Source organism: Microtus pennsylvanicus, chromosome 11, assembly GCF_037038515.1.
Source record: "Microtus pennsylvanicus isolate mMicPen1 chromosome 11, mMicPen1.hap1, whole genome shotgun sequence".
Lineage (NCBI taxonomy): Eukaryota > Metazoa > Chordata > Mammalia > Rodentia > Cricetidae > Microtus > Microtus pennsylvanicus.
The window spans coordinates 8,860,385-8,875,141 of record NC_134589.1 but is presented as its reverse complement, the minus strand read 5'-3'; the positions used below and the strand labels follow the sequence as shown (position 1 = coordinate 8,875,141).

General features: G+C 47.8%; 1 protein-coding gene across 1 annotated transcript; it reads left to right on the top strand.

The window, feature by feature from the left end:
* On the top strand, nt 1-10,572 carry Cd300lb (CD300 molecule like family member b). Its single transcript, XM_075942142.1, has 4 exons — nt 1-378; nt 5,458-5,787; nt 8,584-8,665; nt 9,261-10,572. The coding sequence occupies exons 1-4, from the start codon at nt 339-341 to the stop codon at nt 9,427-9,429; spliced, it is 621 nt and encodes a 206-aa protein (XP_075798257.1). The 5' UTR covers nt 1-338; the 3' UTR covers nt 9,430-10,572.
* Nucleotides 10,573-14,757: the final 4,185 nt, after the last annotated feature.

Genomic DNA, 14,757 nt, shown 5'->3' with positions numbered 1-14,757 from the left:
CCAGAGTGCTCTACCCCTTAACCCAAGGCCAGACAGTCTGGCCATCCCCATGACTGGTCTACAGGCTTGCCGCCTTTGCCTCTGCTCTCCGGCACAGTTCCCTAGCCTCCTCATTTCTCCTGAGTGACCAGCTCTGCAGAGAGCTGATGCATCTTGTGCTGAGTAATGGACGGCAGGAAATACCCACTCTATAAAAGGAAGCTGGCGAGGAAGACGCCCACAGGCAACCTGGACAAGCAGAAGGGGTCAGCTGGGCTCTCTGGTGCATTGCGTATCCAGCTGGGATTTGGATTTGCTGCTGGCTGTCTATCAAGGGTGTGGAGCAGGGAGGCAGGACCATGTGGCTGACCCCAGCTCTACTCCTTCTCAGTTTCCCAGGTATGTTCAGCTAGGGTCTGGAGGCTTGGGACTGCAGCTGCAGAGCAGGAGGCAGGGGACTCTGTCCTGGGTTTGAGGAGAGCTGCCTGCCACCTTCTGGGAATTGAAGTTCTGCAGCTTCATTCAGCAAAGGACCCCTGGTCCTACATCATGCCAGGCATGTGCCGGGACCTGGGAACGTGAAGGGAAAGGAGAAATGGAGTGGCCATCAGAGATCTCAGATGCTCTGATGAGTGAGACATATTTTAGAATAAGAATTAGCAACAGGAAAAAAAAACAGAATAGAAGAGGAAGGAGCTTAGAGCAGGGAGAGGCTACCACTGAGGGATCTACAGAAAGTCCTCCTGGACCCGTTCCTTCCATGCCCCAGGAGACAGATCCTGACAGCCCTTGCAGCAAGCAGAGTAGGCACTCCGTGGAGAAGGCATAGCTTGGGGAAAGGGCTACAGGCTTAAAGAGGATGGCACACCCATGCAGAGGGAGCACTCAGTGGGCAGGACACTGAGGGGACACTGGCTAAACGTGAGTTTGGAAATACTGAAGGTAAAATGATGATTGACAGCTGTAGATGCCTGTATGCCCTAGCTTGTGTCTGAGTTCTGGGCTCCCGGCTGCCTGCTCTCTACATCTCAACCTTAGGCTTTCCCAGAGGCCAAGTGGGACAGGAAGAGCTGTGCATGGCTTGCACATTCGCTTACACACACGCACATTCACCAGGACACTCAAAGGCACACATCTACGTACAGTCACACTCGGTCCATACCTCCACGATCCTCTACTCACATTCACATTCCTAAGATGCTTACACTGAGACTGTTCACAGAAGGAATTTCAATTTTTATTGTATTATGTGTATGGGTGTTCCGCCTGAATGTGTGTAAGTGCATCATGCGTGTGCCTGGCACCTGCAGAAACTAGAAAGAAATTCCTGGCTCCCCCTGGGAACTAGAGTCATGGATGGTTGCAAATGACCATGCCGAAGCTCAGAATTGAACCTGAGTCCTCTGGAAGAGCAGCCAGGGCTCTTGACCTCTGAATTATCTCTCCAGTTACCCACCCTCCTACCCCTTTTTTGTTGATACAGGGTCTCATTATGTAGCCCTGACTAGCCTGGAACTCACTATGCAGACCAGGCTGGCTTCAAACTCCCAGAGATCCTCTGCCTCCTGAATGCTGGGGCTAAAGGCATGCCCTACCCTGTTAGGTAACTTTAAAAAATAATCTAATAATAATATGCTTTGGAATCATTCTTGAAATTGTTTGGACAATGCTCTTTACTTTTTAACTATGTATCACTATATCCAAACTTCCCAATCTAATTTCCTATTAGTGGTCTTTGAGTTTTCCGGGTGTTTACGGTTACATATGTGGTGAGGATAATTCCCATACTCCACTGTCTTTAGCAATCCTAGAGCTAGGATGACCGTGTGCATGACCACATGCACAGATTCTTCACAAAAATAGCTAACAACTTTAGTGGTACCCACCATGAGCAAAACACTGAGCAAGACCCTGGGGTTGGGGATGGGAAAGGGGAGAAAGGAAGCGCAGCACCTCTGGGCTTTTGGAGTGAGAAACCTATGGAGGATGTTAGGAAAAGAGATACAAAGCCATCGGGCTGCAGACGAAAGGCCAGTGGCCAACAGGAAGAGGCAGCTCCAAGAAGAGGATGAGGCATTGGGAAGGAGCTCAGCCTGGTCCACTGCCTTGTGAGGGTGCATTGGGATTAGGGAAAGAAAGGCTCAGGTGCCTACAAGAGGAGCAAGGAATGACACTAAGGAGAAACTAAAACCAGTTTGCAATAAGACATCCATTGCAGGAATGAAGCTTTTCCAGTCACTCTGGAGCAGGGGAGTAGCTGACATGCCGGATGCAGCTGAGGGCGCAGGGAAGTAGCTGATATGTTGGGTACAGCTGAGGAAGCAGGGGAATAAGTGACATTCTGGGTGCAGAGGAGGCAGGGGAGTAGATGAGATGCCGGGTGCAGATGAGGGGGCAGGAGAGTAGCTCACATACTGGGTACAGTTGAGAGTGCAGGGAAGTAGCTGACATGCTGGGTGCAGCTGATGAGGAGTCAGGCTCAGTCCAGTCCTGAAAGCAGTTTGAATTGAAAGAAGGATGCACCAGACCTTTCTGAATGCTACTACCACGATCCAGGTATCGGACGAGAGCCGTCTCCGGCCAAACAGCCCAATATCTAGCATTAGACGGTTACATGAGGTTTATAACAGCCAGAATCTGACTGAAAGAGGCATGGCAGCTGTGCTAAGGGGGAAGTGAGGCTCAGCGAGGTTAAGTAACCTCCCCAGGGTTTCTCAATAACACCATGGTAGATGCGTCTCCATCTGCTGGCAAAGTTCACACTTTCTCTGCTCTGTCGTGACATCCCATGGGCTGTGATAACAAAGATGTAAAGAAGACGGTTCAGATCGGCATTTTCAGGGTGCAGTTGGCTGAACTGATGACCAGTCACTTGAGGAGAAGGAGAGCAGAAATCAATATAGATGCTAATTCTCCAATGTGGTTCCCAAGTGGAGTGAGCTCAGTGCTTACACGGGGGTCTGGCAGAATCCTTTATGCGCCTCCTGTGGCTGCTACACCCAGTGACCACAAATGCAGTGGCTTAGAACATCACTTCATCCTGCTGGTCCAAGATCAAGAGTCCAAAATGGTCTCACCGGCCAAAGTCAAGGTGGAGTTCCTTCTGCAGCTCCGGAGAACCATCCATTTCCGGGCTTCATCCGAAAGCCCCCGTGAGTCTCTTGGCCCATGGCCTCTCCTCCTATTCAAGGCCTGCAAGAGAATGCCTTCAGACCTAAACCAGTTTCAACACTCCTTCATCAGGACTCACAGAATATCTCATCTCAGTATCCCTAATCACGCCTGGAAATGCCTTTATTCTTTTTCTTTTTAAAACTACAGACTGGGGTGTGTCTGTAGTTGAAGGGCCATTTTATTTTTTTATTTTCATTGGTGTGCACGTGCCTGCTACAGAGCTTGTGTGGGGGTCAGAGGGCAACTTCGTGAAGTCAGTTTTCCCCTTTCCACCTTCACGTGGGTTTCAGGGATTGAACTCAGGTTTCACAAGAACTTTTACCCATGTACCCATCTCGCCGGCCTCCCCTTTTCTGTGTAAGGGCACATAGTAATAGGTTGGGTATTAGAATGTCAGTAGTCATTTAGTAGGCAGAGGCAGGCATGTGTCTATGAGTTCAAGGCCAGCCTGGTCTATGAAGTGCAGTGGACAACCCTTTCCAAGGGGCTTCCTAAGACCGTTGGAAAACACAGATATTTACATTATAACTCAAAGCAAAGGTAAAATTACAGTTATGGTGTTACAATAAAAATAATTTTATGGCCGGGCAGTGGTGGGACACACCTTTAATCCCAGCACTTGGGAGGCAAAGACTCTGTGAGTTCAAGGCCAGACATGTCTACAAGAGCTACTTCCAGGTTAGCTAGGGCTGTTCCACAGAGAAACCCTATCTCACAATAATAATAATAATAACAATTTTATGGTTGATGCTCACCACAACATGTGGAACTGTTGTATTAAAGGGCTGAAGCATTAGGAAGGTTGAGAACCACCGGCACAGTGAATTCCAGGCTAGCCAGAGCTACATAGTAAGAGCCTGTCTCTAAATAAATAAATAAATAAAGGGTCTGTGAAGAAGGGTTATTCTGTCAAGCACAGACGCAGACCTCAAATACAAACTAAATTAGCTCTATGGAGTAGGCCCAAGGTGTGAGGGATGGCACCAGGCTCTTGTGCAAATGCGCCCCACTAGCAAAGTCTAAGACTGGGAGCTGGTCAAGAAAGCCTTCCCTGCAGCAGCTCTCTGCCTCTTTGTCTGCCTCCAGGTGACTGGGAACACAGGTCACCGTGCAGAAAGGGTGTCACTCCACAGACCAGCAGGATACACATTCCAACCTATTTTGGACTCTGGTTCCTCTGGCCCCTGTTAGAGACAGGAAGCAGAGCGGGCTCTGTGTCAGAAGTGCTATTACATAGCAGTTGTTTGGAATGATGGTCTAGAACCAAGGGCAGCATTTGAGTTACAAGTGTCTCTTGGAAACCATCAGATTGTAGGCATTAATTAGAACCATAGACATGGGGTGTCCTTCTGTGGAGGCAAGAAGGCTAGAGAGAGGGCGCTGGGTGTGATGCTTCACGGTCAGATTGGAGCCACCTAGGAGACACGCATCTGGGTATACCTGTGAGGGTCTTTCTGGGGACTGACATGATGAGGGAAGGCGACCCTGAGTGTGGGTAGCACCACGCCATGGGTTGGGAGTCTGGGCTGGATATGTTCTTTTCATGAGAAGCCAGCTGAGTACCAGCATTCTTCTCTGCTTCCCGATGGCAGCAGACGCAACGTGACCAGCCACCTCATATTCCCACCACCATACGGTCCCTGCCATGATGGATGCAGCCCTTAAACCAGAATTTTGAAAATAAAAACAAAAGCAAAACCCTGCTTCCTTCCTTGGGTTGCTGGTCGGGCAGTTTTGTCACAGCTGGGAGGAAAGTAACTCACCCCCTGGATTCCCCCAGGTGCATGTAGAACCAGCTCAAAATGGCTCGCCAGACTTGGTTTGAGACATCTCAGCTCAGCTCAGTGCTCACTGATGTCAATGCCTGATGTGAGTCTCAGTGTGGGACATTTACACCACAGAGATTGGCAGATGTTACTAAGATGGAGGGATATTACCTAGATAGAAGACTGTTGACCGTTTCCCCGCTTGTCACTCTAAGATCCAGAGAGAAGAAAGAGAAAGGTCACAGAGTGGACTAGTCAGAGAAGGGAGGCGATCAGTTGAGAACCGTAGCAAGAGGACAAGGAAAAGGTGTCAGGAAATCAGAAGTGTCACATGATACAGGAGGCCGGGGGAGATAAAGTCTGGAGAGGTCAGGGCACGGGCATGCAGGGGTTAATAGCACACTGGACCTCAGAGGAAACAGATGTGAGGATCCAAGTGGGTCATGGTGGCTGGAGTGAGCAGGACCCTTCTCTAATCCTTTGGTCGTTAGGTTGGCTTAGAGGAGCAGAAGCCAGATCTTGTCCTCCTGTTTTCCAGGCTATTTCGCCATCCAAGGCCCAGCATGGGTGAGAGGTCCAGAGAAGGGGTCAGTGACCATTCAATGTCACTATAGCTCCAGATGGCAAGCCTACAACAAGTGGTGGTGTCGAGGAGCAAACTGGAAGACTTGCAGGGTCCTCATTCGAACCACGGGATCAGAGAAAGAAAGGAAGAGTGGCCGGTTGTCCATCAGGGACAACTGGAGAGAGAACTCGCTCCTGGTTACCATGGAGATGCTCAGGCAAAATGACACAGACACTTACTGGTGTGGTATTGAAAAATTCGGAACTGACCGTGGGACCAGAGTTAAAGTGACCGTTTACCCAGGTAAGCATTGGCCTATGGGTTACCACAAAGTTCTGGTGCTTGGGACTAAATGACTGGGAATCTAGGAGACAGACAGACAGACAGATGGGACAGGGCGGTGACAGAAGTAAGGAAGAATAGCAGCCCAACACTTTAATCAATGCTAGCTCCTGGGGTCACTCTAAGGAATTCAGCGGACGTGAGTCCTGACTGGCAAATGTCAGTGTGGGGCTGGGGCTTTGACATCTCCCTCTGGGAGCCACGGCCGAGCCCTGCTACCCTGCATCCTGGAGCTCCACAGCCCTGGAAACTCACATTCTTCCCCTGGAGCCTTGAGTAGGTCTTGGATGCCTAAAGAAGCCCTCAGCACCGCAGGCTGAGAAGTTTCTAGTTTTCTAAAATTTGTACCCTTGTCCTGTGATTTACATGGGACGGGGGGGGGAGGAGGTGGTGAGCTAAGGCATCATTGGGGAGGGCCGCAGGGTTGAAGGCCAGGCCTAGCCAAACCACAGTGACTCTGGGCACTTTGGAGGGCCTGAACTTTCCGAGTGACCACTTCTGCTTTTCTGACTACAGAAGACTAAGCATGGGGTAAGGAAGACCCAGGAGGCTTGCAAGTGTTAAGTAGATGCTTTAAACGGAGGCTTTGGTTACTAAATCAAAATCAGAGATGTCCCTGGTTCTCCTGGCTTCTTCCTGCCTCATCCTCATTGAGGGACTCCAGGGTTTTCTGTTGGTACCCAAAAAGCAGCCCTCCACACTTCCACCCATGATCAGACCTTCCTCAGCCCTGCGGACACGCTGGCTCCTGAGAAGGCAGCCCGCAAACACAGCGCTGGCACTGAAGTTAGCCCATGGGGTGACGGGGCTGAAACCAATGAGTTACAAACGTTGCCTCCTAGGGGATGTGAGGTGCAGAAAGGGTCACCCCAAAAAGATTTCCCCAGGGATACCGCTCAGGGGAAGCTGAGATGATCTGTGGAGACAGAGGGTTGAATAAGACATGTAGGCAAAAGACAGAGTAGCCTAAGAACGTGTCCCATGCTGAGCTTGAAGTGTCCAGGGGGACGGGGGAACACCAGCCTATATGGTGACTGTGACCTCTTGGAGGACTGCAAGGACTGGAGCTCCCCAGAGTTCTGCTCAGCTCCCAAGTGTTATTAAAACCCGAAACCTTTGCGAGAAGGGTTTGGTGGGTCAGGAGCTAGCCCAAAGGACCAGCCAGAGAAGCTCATGCCCAGCTGGGCTTAGGAATCCATGACCCAGCCACCCACTACAAACCGCCCGTAGTTTCCTCTCTGTGACATTTCCTTCCTCAGAGCCATTCATGATATAGCTAGCATGTGCCTTCTTGCTCAGCGACCTTCAGGAGCCCCTCTGTCACTCACCACCCTGGCCACTAGAGACTTCTTTCTGAGCTCATCGGTCCTTGAGCCTTACTTGGGCACTGTTTGAACGGAAAGGAACAGAGGTTCATCCCCCCAGCCAAAACAAGTGGAAAGAGACTGTGGGTGTCTCCTCCTCCAGAACTAACTACAGTCTTTCTCCTCCTTGATTTCCATATCTCCCTGTCATATATCCTATTAATAAAAATGATGAAGGAAATGACTGTATGGGGAATCCGACAGCTCAATAGAAGCCAAAGGACTGTATCAGAGAGATGGGGCTTCCTGATCCAGGGGATAGTTTTATGTCAATTCGGCACAAGCCAGGGTCACTGGAGGAGATGGACCTCCATAGAGAAAAGGTCTCTGTAAGATCAGGCTGCAGGCAAGCCTGTAGGGCTTTTTCTTAATTAGTGATGGATGTGGGGGGATCCAGCCCATTGTGGGCAATGCCACCCCTGGACTGGTGGCTCTGGGTTCTACAAGAAGACAGGATCACCTTTAATCCCAGCACTTGGGGAGGCAGAGGCAGGCGGATCTCTGTGAGTTCGAGACCAGCCTGGTCTACAAGAGCTAGTTCCAGGACAGGCTCCAAAACCACAGAGAAACCCTGTTTCGAAAAACCAAAAAAAAAAAAAAAAAAAAAAAAACAGAAGACAGGATGAGGAGCTGGAGAGGTGGCTCAGCAGTCAAGAGCAATGGTTGCTCTTCCAGAAGACCCAGGTTCAATTCCCAAGGCCCACATATGGCAGCTCACAACTGTCTGTGACTCCAGTTCCCACACAGACACATATGCAGGCAAAACACCAATGCACAGAAAATTTTTAAAAGAAGAAAAGAATAAAGAAAAATCATTTAAGAAAGGAAGGAAGGAAATAAAAATAAGAAAGGGAAGAAGTAAAGAAGGAAGAAAAAGGAAGGAAGGAAGGAAGGAAGAGAGAGAGAGAGAAGAAAGGAAAGAAGAAAGAAAGAAAGAAAGAAAGAAAGAAAGAAAGAAAGAAAGAAAGAAAGAAAGAGGAAAGGAAAGAAAGATAGAAAGAGAGAAAGGAAGGAAGGGAGGGAGGGAGAGAGAGAGAGAAAGAAAGAAAGAAAGAAAGAAACAAACAAACAAACAAACTAGGTTGAGTAAGCCATGGGGAGCAAGCCAGTAAGCAGCACCCTCCATGGCCTCTGCATCAGCTCCTGCCTCCAGGTTCCTGCCCTGCTTGAGTTCCTGTCCTTCTTTCCTCCAGTGATGGACTAGGACATGGCAGTGTAAGCCAAATAAACCCTTTCCTCCCCAACTTGTTTTGGTCATGGTGCTTCATTACAGCAATAATAACCCTGACTAAGACACCCAGTGAGGGATGGTTGGATGGGGTGCCAACATGAGCCATGCATGAACCACCGCCAATCTGTTCCATAACCTGTGACCATCTTTGCTTATGTCTAGAGGGAAGAGATACCATGTCTTCCCAGCTAGACTCCTCTATGGATAGCAACACACATGTGATTTCCTCTGACTTATATAAGAGGTGAGTCCTGAAGTCCCTTCTGCTCCCTCTACATGGGTTCTTCCTACCGGGGTGCCAAACCCAGGTTCTATCATCAGGTGCCAATGATTGTCATAGTCAAGATTCAAGGTTTCAAGGCCACCTTCCTTACCCACACCATGGTCCCATTCCAGCTCCACCAGAAAACTACCCTGTAGAGCTGTTCATCACTACCCAGCCCTGGTGGCATCAAGGGAAGAGATGATCCCATAAGGTTCCAGTCTCATCACAGAAACAGGGCAGGGAGAGATCTGCCAGCCTGGAGCGAATGTTGAGGGAAGAGTAAGCAGACAGCCCAGATGTGGAGAACTCCAGGTTTCTGCTGGGAGGAGGGAAAGGAGAACTCCACCCCTGAATGTAAAATTGGGACAGGGACAAGCCATACTAAGACCACATGGTCATCTAGGAGCCCTCATGGTTGGGTGGTCCTTGGAGAAGGCCCTGGGGGATCTTCCAAGTAGGATGTGAGCCTTCAGTATTGGGCTGTGGTGAGCTGGCTGTTGACTTACCAGTTTTGGGGATGGGGCATCATGGGATTCAAAGGCATGGGGCCCTGATGGCTGTATCTTTCTCATAGGACACACTACATACTCCTGGCATTTCTGAAGGTGCCTGCCTTGCTCATCTTGGCTGGTGTTGTCCTCTGGCTGAAGAGGTCAACTCGGAAGGTCCCCGAGGAACAGTGGAGACACACTCTCAGCAGCAATTCGGACTCTGAAATTCTGGACAAAGACATTGCCCCTTAGACTGGAGTCTGGACGCTCGTTCCAGAAACATCTTTAAGTCCTCAGTGGGTAGTGAGTGAGGCTGGTGCCCAGAGGGCTTGGCCAGGCATGAACTCCACTCTGCACACCATGGGGACCCTGCTCAGTACCCCCTAGCTATCATCACACCTGCAGTACTAGAATCTCGCTCCTCCTATACATCCTCACCTGCCCTATGCCTTCCACCCGCCACGGTCAGCCTGGGGTGAGAACCGCCAGAAGGGAACCCAAGCTGCAGAAAGACAGCAGCGTGTCCCTTGATGAAAAAGCTTGTGCAGAGTCTAAGACTAAAGCACAGGGAAACAGAAGGGACCCAGTGGTGTGGCTAGTCTATGCTATGACTCTGTCACAGAGAGCTCAGGGAGCGTGGAGCAGGCATCCATCCTCTGTCTGTCCTGGACACTGAGGCCACCCCTAGCATGCACTTTTGAGAAACCTGACAGGCCCAGGGGCTGGAGTGAAGAGAACTCAGACATCCACGACTTCGCCCCAGGATCTGGGGTTGCATTTCCCAGCAGGTGTGTTTGCTCCAGGGCCGAAACAGAAGGCCACACACCCTTAAATAGAGCTTTGGCCTACATAGATGCATGGCATGCTGGTTCTAGCCAGAGGTTAGCCAGGGGAGAGTAACAGAGAGTGGAGAGTTGCAGAGAGAGCAAGGCAGGCAGAGAGAGCAGTGTGCCTCCCGGCCTGGGTCCTCACGACCTGCACTGCTACATCCGCTCTGCAGAGGAAGTCAGGGTTAGGGTAGCTCGGCAGAGCCACTACCAACAGCATGAGTCAGAAAGGTGGACACAGCAAGAATGGTCCCTTATCAGAGGGTTCTTCTGCTTTAACTGTGGTTGGGGAAAAATAGAAGCCTAACATGCTTTTCCATGAGGTTTCCAGTGCACAGTGCAGAGCGGGTATGCACACTGCAAAGGCAACAGATCTCTAGAACATTCTCATCTTGCAAGACTCAGACTCTAGGGCTGGAGAGATGGCTCAGTGGTTAAGAGCATTGCCTGCTCTTCCAAAGGTCCTGAGTTCAATTCCCAGCGAGCACATGGTGGCTCACAACCATTTGTAATGGGTCTGGTGCCCTCTTCTGGCATACAGGCATACATACAGATAGAGTATTGTATACATAACAAATAAATAAATAAATATTAAAAAAAAAGACTCAGACTCTAAGCCCACTGCACACAATCCCCCACCCCATCAGGCCCTGGCTACCACCATTTTACTTCCCTCCCAGCCCCCATGAGTTTTGCTAATGTACTTGAGTGGAACCATGAGGCATTTTTAGTCTGGGATTGCTTTATTCTAGTTAACACCATGTCCACAAGGATCATCCACCTTCTAGCAGATGACAGAATTCCTTTATGTTCAATGCTGAATATCTCCTATTGTGCAGATATACCACTCATTTACTAACAGGCCTTTTAGCTGTTATTTGCTCTGGGCACATGAGGACAATAAGCATGGGTGTGTTGATATCTCATTGAGATGCTGTCTTCAATTCTCTTGGATCTGGTGGTGACAGTTAATCTTGATTGTTGACCTTGCTGGGTTTAGAATCACCTGCGGGACACACCTCTGAGCTTTTCTATGAGGTTGCTTCCAAAGAGGTTTAACCCTGAATGTGAGCCCTCACCTTCCCATATCCTGGGGCCTCAGACTGAATAAAAACAAGGAAAGGGAGGAAGTGAGCTGAACACCAATGGGTTCATCTCTCTCTCTTCTTCCTGAGGATGAAGTGTGGCTCATTGTTCGGCCATTACAGCTAGATCTACTCCTGCTGCCATGCCATCTCCAACATGATGGACTGTAGCCCTTAAAACCATGAGCCAAAATAAACCCCGCCTTCCTTAAGTTCCTTCCATCATGGATTTTGTCACAGCAGTGAGGCAAGTAACTAGCATGCAGGCCCAAGAGTTCTATCGCTGGGTCATGTGGCGATGGTCTCTATTTTGAATGATCTCTATAACATTTTCCAAAATGGCTGCACTGTTTTATATTACCACCAACAGGATGTAAACATTCTAATTTCTCCATATCCTTCATCTGCAGCCATTGTTTTCTGTCTAGTTATTTTTATCACAGCTGTTCTCCAGGTATTTTAATTTATGTTTTCCTGATAATTGGAGATGTTGGGCATCTTATCACATTCTTACTATTCAAGTCCTTTGCCTATTTAAAAAAGAAAAGCAAAGTTCACTGTAGAAACTTTAACTTTTGCTTGGTAGTGGTGGCGCACACCTTTAATCCCAGCACTCGGGAGGCAGAGGCAGATGGAGCTCTGTGAATTCGAGGCCAGCCTGGTCTACAAGAGCTAGTTCCAGGACAGGCTCCAAAACCACAGAGAAACCCTGTCTCAAAAAACCAAATCAAACCAAAACAAAACAAAAACAAACATACACACACACAAAGAAAAACCCTTTAACTTTTATTCTTTAGTTATGCGCAGAGGCTATAAGATATCAGATTTCCTGGGACTAGAGTGACAAGTGGCAGCGAGTCACATGATATAGGTGTTGGGAATCCAACTTGGATCCTCTGCAAGGGCAGTGGATTTTTTTAACGGCTGAGCTGTTGCTCCAGCTCCTTTTTGTCCACTTTTCAGTCTGATTGTTTATATATACATATTCCAGAAATACTATCTCTTCAAAGATATTATTTTCAAACATCCTCTCCCATTCTATGACTATTCTTACACTATTGAGAGTCTAGCTCTTTGACAGATATGGAGATAATGGATAATTGATGGCAGGGGAAAATATGACTTAAAACAAGCCGGCTACAAGAAGTAGGTAGAGAATTTCACTTTTTATAAAAAGATTATAGTGGCCAGGCGTGCTGGCTCACACCTTTAATCCCAGCACTCAGGAGGCAGAGCCTGGCTCTGTAAGTTCAAAGCGAGTCTGGTCTATAGGGTGAGTTCCAAACTGCAAAGTTTACACAGAGAAACCTTGTTTTGAAAAGACCAGAAAAATGAAGAAAAGACAAAAGAAGATTAAACCATATACACATACATATAAAATGGACCACCACATACCAAACTATCAACATTATTTTTGTTATGTGAATAAATAGTCTTCCCTTCACTTTTATGGATTTATTTGTTTATTCTCGTGCATCCCAGGCTGGCCTTGAATTTGCTATGTAGCTGAGAATGACCTTGAACTCAAGCATGATCTGTCTGCCTCCACTTCAAAACTTCTGGAATTACAGATATGTACTTTCACATGGAGTTTTATGTGGTGCTGGGGGTCCACCCAGGCAATCACTCTACCAACTAAGCTACATTCCAACCTCTTTTCCAATTAGATTTTAAAATCTGTTTTTCTTTTTGATGATTATATATATGTGTATATACACACACACACACACACGTGCAATGTACTGTCACATCCAGCCCCCCCACCCGCTCTCATGCTCATCTCGATCTCGCTAACCCTCCTCTTCTCAACTAGTCTCCCCACTTTCATGTCACAGGTGCTGTGTGTTCACAAGTGCAGTAGCGACACCACGCCCAGAGGACAGCATTTCACAGCACTCCTCCCATCCTTCAACACTCCACCTGTTGTTGTGGAACTATGTAAAGATTGTTACATTTTTTATGCTGTGAAATATTACTTTAACTGTGTGAAGATTGTTACATTTGTTCATGCTGTGAATTATTACTTTAACTATGTAAAGATTGTTACATTTGTTCATGTTGTGGAATATTACTTTAACTATGTAAAGATTGTTACATTTGTTCATGTTGTGGAATATTACTTTAACTATGCAAAGATTGTTACATTGTTTATGCTGTGGAATATTACTTTAACTATGTGAAGATTGTTACATTTGTTTAACTATGTAAAGATGCGTTACATTTGTTTTAGCTTGCCTGTGTAAGGCACCTGACTGGTCTACTAAAAAGTTGAACAGTCAATCAGCTAGGCAGTAGAGGGATGGGTGGGGCTGGCAGGCAGAGAGAATAAGTAAGGGAGGGAAGAGAACAAGAAAGAAGAGAGAGCTGCCTGAGGCCAGCCAGACAACCACCAGCCAGCCAAACGTGGAGGAAGGAGGAAGCAGGAAAGCAGGACATACAGTATGCGAGAAAGGTGAAAAGTCCCGAGACAAAATGTAGATAAAGAGAAACAGGTTAAAATAACCTATAAGAGCTGGTAGGACACGCCTAAACTAAGGCTGAGCTGAGCCCATTCTTCAGTAATAATAAGTCTCCATGTCATGATTTGGGGGCTGGTGGGCTGAAAAAGCCTGCTACAAAGCGTTCTTCTTCCGTGCTCCCTGGGCCTTGCAGAGGGTGATTCCAATGTCATGTTTAAGGATGAGCACCCACAGTCACTTATCCTCAGCCCTTTGACCAGTTAGGAGTTTCTTCTCTGGCCAAGGCCAAGACCAGCACTAATCTACAGATATGATCACAAATATCCAGGAAGCAGTTTGATATGTGTCTGCTTGGCAAAATATCAGAGTCTTTTTCACCAAGTTTACAGTACATAGATTTTACTCCCTCCATGGAGAGGCTTCAAATTCAAGCAGAAGGTGGTTGTTTACCCACCAAACAGCAACCAGTGAGTCCATCTTGCCTGGAAGGTTACTATTGTAATATTTAGGATCCAGATTTGGGTAAGACCACTGACTTACCACTTGATAAGACTCCCCCAAAATGCCTACATGGCACTTTCCTGCTCTATTAGCTTCCAAGGAGAAGCTCCCAGCTCAATTCCAGAGTAGTTCCTCTGTGTCCTGTAACCACATTGTGTGATATCTTTGGCAGTAACGTAAACTGCATATATTTTAATATTAATTTGTTATTATTTTGTGTGTATGAGTGTTTTGTTTGCATCTGTGTGCCACATGCATGTCTGGTGCCACAGAAGCAAAAAGCAGGCACCATATCCCCTAGAACTGGAATTGCAGATGGTTGTGAGCAGCCATATAGGTGCTGGGAACTGAACCCATGTCCTCTGCAAGAGCAGCCAATGCTCTTAACCACTGAACCATCTCGCTGACCCCCAATTATATTTTAAACATTGTCATTTTGCTCATGTTTCTACTTTGCTCATAGGTAGGCAATTTTGAATCTACCACAATAGGGTCTTACATTTAGCTTCCCCTCCTTGAAAAGTCTTGGCTATCCCTTTCTCCCCATTCCACGGATCGTCCCCAGCCCTTGCCTCCTTGTTCACGTGTTTGTCTCAGGGCATCCCCACTTCCTCCATGCTCTCACCGTTAGCTACCCAGGACCTTAAGCTGGTTTATTTGGGCTGTGTGGGTGGACTGATGCAAGTTCCTTCCTGTTTTCTGCCCGCT